Source organism: Salmo salar, unplaced genomic scaffold, assembly GCF_905237065.1.
Source record: "Salmo salar unplaced genomic scaffold, Ssal_v3.1, whole genome shotgun sequence".
Classification (NCBI taxonomy): Eukaryota; Metazoa; Chordata; class Actinopteri; order Salmoniformes; family Salmonidae; genus Salmo; species Salmo salar.
Window position 1 is genome coordinate 5,001 of NW_025549188.1, and position 10,000 is coordinate 15,000.

General features: G+C 43.6%; 1 protein-coding gene across 1 annotated transcript in view; it reads right to left on the reverse strand.

Annotated features, from left to right (window-relative positions):
• Positions 1 to 9,713, reverse strand: part of LOC106592107 (neuronal acetylcholine receptor subunit non-alpha-3) — a gene marked incomplete at its 5' end in the record, with an annotated part of 14,703 nt that extends 4,990 nt beyond the window's left edge. Inside the window, 2 exons of the mRNA XM_045713087.1 lie at positions 4,017 to 4,061; positions 9,558 to 9,713. Of these exons, the coding sequence (XP_045569043.1) occupies positions 4,017 to 4,061; positions 9,558 to 9,713 (201 nt within the window). The remainder of the gene's footprint in view (positions 1 to 4,016; positions 4,062 to 9,557) is intronic.
• Positions 9,714 to 10,000: the final 287 nt, after the last annotated feature.

Here is a 10,000-nt window from a genome sequence, read left to right on the forward strand (position 1 = left end):
CAATATAACATAACATTATAACATAACAAAACAATATAGCTGTCACGTCCTGACCAGTATAAGGGTTATTTGTTATTGTAGTTTGGTCAGGACGTGGCAGAGGGTATTTTGTTTATGTGGTTCGGGGTGGTGATTTATGTAGTAGGGTGTTTGATTTATTATTTCCGGGTTTTGGTCTATGTTCTATGTTTTGTATTTCTATGTTCTTTCTGGTTTGTTGTATTTCTATGTTTAGGTTGATGGGGGGGTTGGACTCTCAATTGGAGGCAGGTGCTTTCGTTGCCTCTGATTGGAGAGTGTTATATATGGGTAATTGTTTGGTTTGGTGTTGTGGGAGATTGTTTCTTGTTTTGCTGAGTGTGCATGACAAGACTGTTTTGTTGTTCGTGAGTTCTTCGTTTTGTTATTTTGGTATTCACTTTATTTTAAAATAAATACAAGATGAGCATCCACATTCCTGCTGCGTTTTGGTCCTCCATTCCCGATGACAACCGTTACAATAGCATTACATTTTAACATAACAATATAGCATTACATTATAACATAGCATTACAAAATAACATAACACTACATGACATTATAACATAACAATATAGCTTAACATTATAACATATCATAAAATTAAAAATACCTTTATAACATAACAACATAACATTATCGCATACCTTTATAACAAAACATTATAACATAAACTTTGATTTGATGTTATTTGTCACGTCCTGACCATAGTAAGGTGATTTTCTATGGTAGAGGAGGTCAGGGCGTGACAGGGGGTGTTTTATGTTTTCTATTTCTATGTTCTTAGGTTCTAGTTTTTGTATTTCTATGTTGGCTTGTTTGGGATGATCTCCAATTGGAGGCAGCTGGTCCTCGTTGTCTCTAATTGGAGATCATATTTAAGTAGGGGTTTTTCTTTATGGGTTTTGTGGGTGATTATATTTTGAGTAGTGTTTGTTTCTCTCTGCGTCACGGTTTGTTTTTGTCATTTCAGTTATTTATGTATTGCAAAGTTTCACGGATTTAATAAAATGTGGAACTACAACCACGCTGCACTTTGGTCCAATCCTTTCGACAGCTGTGACACGTGCGCCTAATACAACAGGCGCAGAGCTTACAGTGAAATACTTTTTTTTAAGGTATATGTGTGTGTGTGTGTGTGTGTGTGTAGGTAAGTAAAGAAATAAAACAACAGTAAAAAGAGATTTCAAAATAAGAGTAGCAAGGTTACATACACACACCGGTTAGTCAGGCTTATTGAGGTAGTATGTACAGTGAGGGAAAAAAGTATTTGATCCCCTGCTGATTTTGTACGTTTGCCCACTGACAAAGAAATTATCAGTCTATCATTTTAATGGTAGGTTTATTTGAACAGTGAGAGACAGAATAACAACAAAAAAATCCAGAAAAACACATGTCAAAAATGTTATAAATTGATTTGCATTTTAATGAGGGAAATACAGTGGGGGAAAAAGTATTTGATCCCCTGCTGATTTTGTACCTTTGTCCCCTGACAAAGAAAGGATCAGTCTATAATTTTAAATGGTAGGTTTATTTGAACAGTGAGAGACAGAATAACAACAAAAAAATCCAGAAAAAAGCATTTAAAAAATGTTATAAATTGATTTGCATTTTAATGAGGGAAATAAGTATTTGACCCCTCTGCAAAACATGACAGTACTTGGTGGCAAAACCCTTGTTGGCAATCACAGAGGTCAGACATTTCTTGTAGTTGGCCACTAGGTTTGCACACATCTCAGGAGGGATTTTTGTCCCACTCCTCTTTGCAGATCTTCTCCAAGTCATTAAGGTTTCGAGGCTGACGTTTGGCAACTCGAACCTTCAGCTCCCTCCACAGATTTTCTATGGGATTAAGGTCTGGAGACTGGCTAGGCCACTCCAGGACCTTAATGTGCTTCTTCTTGAGCCACTCCGTTGTTGCCTTGGCCGTGTGTTTTGGGTCATTGTCATGCTGGCATAGCCATCCACGACCCATTTTCAATGCCCTGGCTGAGGGAAGGAGGTTCTCACCCAAGATTTGACGGTATATGGCCCCGTCCAGCATCCCTTTGATGCGGTGAAGTTGTCCTGTCCCCTTAGCAGAAAAACACCCACAAAGCATAATGTTTCCACCTCCATGTTTGACGGTGGGGATGGTGTTCTTGGGGTCATAGGCAGCATTCCTCCTACTCCAAACACGGCGAGTTGAGTTGATGCCAAAGAGCTCCATTTTGGTCTCATCTGACCACAACACTTTCACCCAGTTGTCCTCTGAATCATTCAGATGTTCATTGGCAAACTTCAGACGGGCATGTATATGTGCTTTCTTGAGCAGGGGGACCTTGTGGGCGCTGCAGGATTTCAGTCCTTCACGGCGTAGTGTGTAACCAATTGTTTTCTTGGTGACTATGGTCCCAGCTGCCTTGAGATCATTGACAAGATCCTCCCGTGTAGTTCTAGGCTGATTCCTCACCGTTCTCATAATCACTGCAACTCCACGAGGTGAGATCCAGGTTCCTTAGCTTAGTGATGAGCTTTCAGGGTACTATGGTGTTGAACGCTGAGCTGTAGTCAATGAATAGCATTCTCACATAGGTGTTCCTTTTGTCCAGGTGGGAAAGGGCAGTGTGGAGTGCAATAGAGATTGCATCATCTGTTGATCTGTTTGGGCGGTATGCAAATTGGAGTGGGTCTACTGTTTCTGGGATAATATTATAACATAACATTATAACATAACATTATATAACATACCTTTATAACATACCATTATAATATAACATTATAACATACCTTTGTAACATAACATTATAACATACATTTACAACATAACATTATAGACTACTTTTACAACATAACATTATACACTACCTTTATAACATAACATTATAACATACCTTTATAACATAACATTATAACATAACATTACAATAATACCAATACATGTCACGCCCTGACCTCAGAGAATCTGTTTTATTCTCTATTTGGTTAGGTCAGGGTGTAACTTGGGTGGGCATATCTATGTTTCTATTTCTTTGTTGGCCTAGTATGGTTCCCAATCAGAGGCAGCTGTTTATCCTTGTCTCTGATTGGGGATCATACTTAGGCAGCCGTTTTCCCCACCTGTGTTTGTGGGTCATTATTATTTTCTGTGAGTGTTTGTGTGCGCCACCGTATGCGTCACGTTTGATTTCTGTTTACCTGGTTTTTGTGAAAGGTTTCACTTCCATTAAAGATGTGGAAGTACATGCACGCTGCGCCTTGGCTCATTTATGACAGGGAGTTTGAAGACCGTGATAGTGACAATACAGGCATGAACTGCTGAGGTATAAAACTGCTACATAAATACAACACCATATTGAAGTCTTCTGGAAACAAGTGAAGCTCTATGAAGACATTGTTGAAGCATTAACATTACAACATTAACAACAGAGGCTTTTTGTGTTCAAACTACAGTAGAGATGCTGCTGATTGGTCCTTACCTGCCATAGCCAGACATTAGTAGTCATGAGCTGATTGGTCCTTACCTGTCATAGCCAGACATTAGTAGTCATCAGCTGATTGGTCCTTACCTGCCATAGCCAGACATTAGTAGTCATCAGCTGATTGGTCCTTACCTGTCATAGCCAGATATTAGTAGTCATCAGCTGATTGGTCCTTACCTACCATAGCCAGACATTAGTAGTCATCAGCTGATTGGTCCTTACCTGCCATAGCCAGACATTAGTAGTCATGAGCTGATTGGTCCTTACCTGCCATAGCCAGATATTAGTAGTCATCAGCTGATTGGTCCTTACCTGCCATAGCCAGACATTAGTAGTCATCAGCTGATTGGTCCTTACCTGCCATAGCCAGACATTAGTAGTCATCAGCTGATTGGTCCTTACCTGCCATAGCCAGACATTAGTAGTCATCAGCTGATTGGTCCTTACCTGCCATAGCCAGACATTAGTAGTCATGAGCTGATTGGTCCTTACCTGCCATAGCCAGATATTAGTAGTCATCAGCTGATTGGTCCTTACCTGCCATAGCCAGACATTAGTAGTCATCAGCTGATTCTTTTCATCCTGTCAGAACAAGAGGAGAAGAGAATTGAATATGCATTATGAACAATGTCTGCATTACTAAAAGCAAAGTTTCTGATGAAAGACAGAATGCATGATTAGAAGTTGAAGAAGTTTGGAAGGATGTCAGTCAAATTAGACTGGAGTGAAAATCCATGGCACACATGTCGTGTTTTCTCTGTGTCTCAGAAAGGCAGTGGGGCAGAATGGCTGAATATCTACCTGACTGAATCAATGGTCAAAGGTGGGTTTTAGGTAGATTGGTGCATTTTGGTTAAATGACCACAAGGTGGCAGTATGTAGTCATTACAGGAATGTGAGAGAGGAGTGTGTGACTGCCACACAAGGACTAGGAACAAATGAGACAGGGACAGAGAACAATTTAGAGAGAGAGAGAGAGAGAGAGAGAGAGAGAGAGTGGTGTGTGTGTGTGTGTGTGTGTGTGTGTGTGTGTGTGTCTGTGTGTGCATGTACGTTTGTGTGTGTGTGTGTGTGTGGAGGTCAGTGTAAATAATGGATGCTATCTAGCTCCTCTCGGCCCAATGGTCCCATTAGAGACAGAGAGAGAGAGAGAAGAGAGGGAGAGAAGAGAGCAAGGGGGTGAGAGAGGACACTTTAAAACCTCCTCTACCTCCTCTCTCTTCTTCTCTCCCCCTTTCCTCACTGCTTCCTCTCAGAGTAACCATATTTTCTCCTAACCTTTACTCCTCCCTCCTTTTAGGATAACCCTCGCTCCACTCTTCTCCTCTCTCTCCTCCCTGTATCTTCCCTTGCCGTCAAATTAACCACCTTTCTCTCATTTCCCCTCCTCCTTCCCTTTACCTGTCTTCCTGTCCTCCTGTCATCCCCTCTTCTCAAAAAAAACCTCCAGTAACCAACTCCACCAGAGAGAGAAACGGGGGAAAGAGAGACAGGGTATAGGAGGATGGCAGAGATGTCCATGATGCTGAAATGTACCGTAACACAGTAGGACAGATCAGGATCATGGTAAGACAGTAGGACAGATCAGGACCATGGTAAGACAATAGGACAGATCAGGACCATGGTAAGACAATAGGACAGGGCGGAATCATAGAAAGTTGGACAGATCAGGATCATGGTAAGACAGTAGGACAGATCAGGATCATGGTAAGACAGTAGGACAGATCAGGACCATGGTAAGACAGTAGGACAGATCAGGATCATGGTAAGACAGTAGGACAGATCAGGACCATGGTAAGACAGTAGGACAGATCAGGACCATGGTAAGACAGTAGGACAGATCAGGACCATGATAAGACAGTAGGACAGATCAGGACCATGATAAGACAGTAGGACAGATCAGGACCATGATAACACAGTAGGACAGATCAGGACCATGGTAAGACAGTAGGACAGATCAGGACCATGGTAAGACAGTAGGACAGATCAGGACCATGGTAAGACAGTAGGACAGATCAGGACCATGATAAGACAGTAGGACAGATCAGGACCATGATAAGACAGTAGGACAGATCAGGACCATGATAACACAGTAGGACAGATCAGGACCATGGTAACACAGTAGGACAGATCAGGACCATGGTAAGACAGTAGGACAGATCAGGATCATGGTAAGACAGTAGGACAGATTGGGATCGTGGTAAGACAGTAAGACAGATCAGCACCATGGTAGACAGAAGAAAAGATCAGGACCACGGTAAGACAGTATACAGATAAGGACCATGGTAAGACGGTAGGACAGATCAGGATCATGGTAAGACAGTAGGACAGATCAGGACCACGGTAAGACAGTAGGACAGATCAGGATCATGGTAAGACGGTAGGACAGATCAGGATCATGGTAAGACGGTAGGACAGATCAGGATCATGGTAAGACAGTAGGACAGATCAGGATCATGGTAAGACAGTAGGACATACAGTGAGGGAAAAAGTATTTGATCCCCTGCTGATTTTGTACATTTGCCCACTGACAAAGAAATGATCAGTCTATAATTTTAATGGTAGGTTCATTTGAACAGTGAGAGACAGAATAACAACAAAAAATCCAGAAAAACGCATGTCAAAAATGTTATAAAATGATAAAAAAAATAAGTATTTGACCCCTCTGCAAAACATGACTTAGTACTTGGTGGCAAAACCCTTGTTGGCAATCAGAGGTCAGACATTTCTTGTAGTTGGCCACCAGGTTTGCACACATCTCAGGAGGGATTTTGTCCCACTCCTCTTTGCAGATCTTCTCCAAGTCATTAAGGTTTTGAGGCTGATGTTTGGCAACTCGAACCTTCAGCTCCCTCCACAGATTTTCTATGGGATTAAGATCTGGAGACTGGCTAGGCCACTCCAGGACCTTAATGTGCTTCTTCTTGAGCCACTCCTTTGTTGCCTTGGGCGTGTGTTTTGGGTCATTGTCATGCTGGAATACCCATCCACGACAAATTTTCAATGCTCTGGCTGAGGGAAGGAGGTTCTCACCCAAGATTTGACGGTATATGGCCCCATCCATCGTCCCTTTGATGCGGTGAAGTTGTCCTGTCCCCTTAGCAGAAAAACACCTCCAAAGCATAATGTTTCCACCTCCATGTTTGACGGTGGGGATGGTGTTGTTGGGTCATAGGCAGCATTCCTCCTCCTCCAAACACGGCGAGTTGAGTTGATGCCAAAGAGCTCCATTTTGGTCTCATCTGACCATAACACTTTCACCCAGTTGTCTTCTGAATCATTCAGATGTTCAATGGCAAACTTCAGACAGGCATGTATATGTGCTTTCTTGAGCAGGGGGACCTTGCGGGCGCTGCAGGATTTCAGTCCTTCACGGCATAGTGTGTTACCAATTATTTTCTTGGTGACTATGGCCCCAGCTGCCTTGAGATCATTGACAAGATCCTCCCGTGTAGTTCTGGTCTGATTCCTCACTGTTCTCATGATCATTGCAACTCCACGAGGTGAGATCTTGCAAGGAGAGTTTGGAATCTGATTGATTGATTGCTTCTGTGGACAGGTGTCTTTTATACAGGTAACGAGCTGAGATTAGGAGCACACTCTTAAATGGAGTGCTCCTAATCTCAGCTTGTTACCTGTATAAAAGACACCTGGGAGCCAGAAATATTTCTGATTGAGAGGGGGTCAAATACTTATGTCCCTCATTAAAATGCAAATCGATTTATAACATTTTGACATACGTTTTTCTAGATTTTGTTGTTGTTATTCTGTCTCTCACTGTTCAAATAAACCTACCATTAAAATTATAGACTGATCCTTTCTTTGTCAGTGGGCAAACGTACAAAATCAGCAGGGGATCAAATACTTTTTTCCCCTCACTGTATCAGGACCATGGTAAGACAGTAGAACAGAGCGGGATCATGGTAAGACAGTAGGACAGATCAGGATCATGGTAAGACAGTAGGACAGATCAGGACCATGGTAAGACAGTAGGACAGATCAGGATCATGGTAAGACAGTAGGACAGATCAGGACCACGGTAAGACAGTAGGACAGATCAGGACCATGGTAACACAGTAGGACAGATCAGGATCATGGTAAGACAGTAGGACAGATCAGGACCATGGTAAGACAGTAGGATATATCAGGACCATGGTAAGACAGTAGGACAGATCAGGACCATGGTAAGACAGTAGGACAGATCAGGACCATGGTAAGACAGTAGGACAGATCAGGATCATGGTAAGACAGTAGGACAGATCAGGATCATGGTAACACAGTAGGACAGATCAGGACCATGGTAAGACAGTAGGACAGATCAGCACCATGGTAAGATAGTAGGACATATCAGGACCATGGTAAGACAGTAGGACAGATCAGGACCATGGTAACACAGTAGGACAGATCCGCACCATGGTAACACAGTAGGACAGATCAGGATCATGGTAACACAGTAGGACAGATCAGGATCATGGTAAGACAGTAGGACAGATCAGGACCATGGTAAGATAGTAGGACATATCAGGACCATGGTAAGACAGTAGGACAGATCAGGATCATGGTAAGACAGTAGGACAGATCAGCACCATGGTAACACAGTAGGACAGATCAGCACCATGGTAAGATAGTAGGACAGATCAGGATCATGGTAAGACAGTAGGACAGATCAGGACCATGGTAACACAGTAGGACAGATCAGGATCATGGTAAGACAGTAGGACAGAGCGGGATCATGATAACACAGTAGGACAGATCAGCACCATGGTAAGATAGTAGGATATATCAGGACCATGGTAAGACAGTAGGACAGATCAGGACCATGGTAAGACAGTAGAACAGAGCGGGATCATGGTAAGACAGTAGGACAGATCAGGATCATGGTAACACAGTAGGACAGATCAGGACCATGGTAAGACAGTAGAACAGAGCGGGATCATGGTAAGACAGTAGGACAGATCAGGACCATGGTAACACAGTAGGACAGATCAGGACCATGGTAAGACAGTAGGACAGATCAGGACCATGGTAAGACAGTAGGACAGATCAGCACCATGGTAACACAGTAGGACAGATCAGGACCATGGTAAGACAGTAGGACAGATCAGGATCATGGTAAGACAGTAGAACAGAGCGGGATCATGATAACACAGTAGGACAGATCAGCACCATGGTAAGATAGTAGGATATATCAGGACCATGGTAAGACAGTAGGACAGATCAGGACCATGGTAAGACAGTAGGACAGATCAGGACCATGGTAAGACAGTAGGACAGATCAGGATCATGGTAAGACAGTAGGACAGATCAGGATCATGGTAAGACAGTAGGACAGATCAGGATCATGATAAGACAGTAGGACAGATCAGGACCATGGTAAGACAGTAGGACAGATCAGGATCATGGTAAGACAGTAGGACAGATCAGGATCATGGTAAGACAGTAGGACAGATCAGGATCATGGTAAGACAGTAGGACAGATCAGCACCATGGTAAGATAGTAGGACAGATCAGGACCATGGTAACACAGTAGGACAGGAACATTCCCTCCAACGTCTTCTGTCCTGGCTATCTTCATCTCCTCTCTCCATCCACCTCCACCCCTTCTCCCCCAGCTCCCGTCTCCCTCTCCCCTCTCATCCTTCCCTCTCTCTCCCCCACCTCCATCCATCCCTCCCTCTCTCCTCTCCTTCCCTCTCTCTTCCCCATGAATCTCTCTCCCTCCCTCCCTCCCTCCCTCCCTCCCTCCCTCTCCCTCCCTCCCTCCCCCCTCCCTCTCTCTCCCCCACCTCCACCCCTTCTCCCTCAGCTCCCGTCTCCCTCTCCCCTCTCATCCTTCCCTCTCTCCCCCACCTCCATCCCTCCCTCTCTCCTCTCCTTCCCCTCTCTTCCCCATGAATCTCTCTCCCCACCTCCCTCCCTCCCTCTCTCCTCTCCTTCCCCCTCTCTTCCCCATGAATCTCTCTCCCCACCTCCCTCCCTCCCTCCCTCCCTCTGTCTGATTTGTGAGGATGAGGTGATGGAATGTGACTGTTCAGAGTATTCATCTCCCAGGGGACAGTAAGGCGTGTCAGTTCTCACCACGTCCACCAGCTGTGAGATCTTGAGTCCGAAGCGTACTGTGATGGTGTCGTTAGCGTGCAGAACGGGTCGGACCCATTTCTGATACCCTCTAAACAGGTTCCTCAACAAGGCATCCTCCAGCTCAGCCAGAGACACAAACTCCTCTGGAGCTATAGATAGATAGATAGATAGATAGATAGATAGATAGATAGATAGATAGATAGATAGATAGATAGATAGATAGATAGATAGATAGATAGATAGATAGATAGATAGATAGATAGATAGATAGATAGATAGATAGATGAACACAATTAGACCCAACCAAATCATGAGAAAATGAAAAGATAATTACTTGCCACATTGGAAGGAATTAACAAAAAACAGAGCAAACTAGAATGCTATTTGGTCCTAAACAGAGAGAACACAGTGGCAGAATACCTGACCACTGTGACTGACCC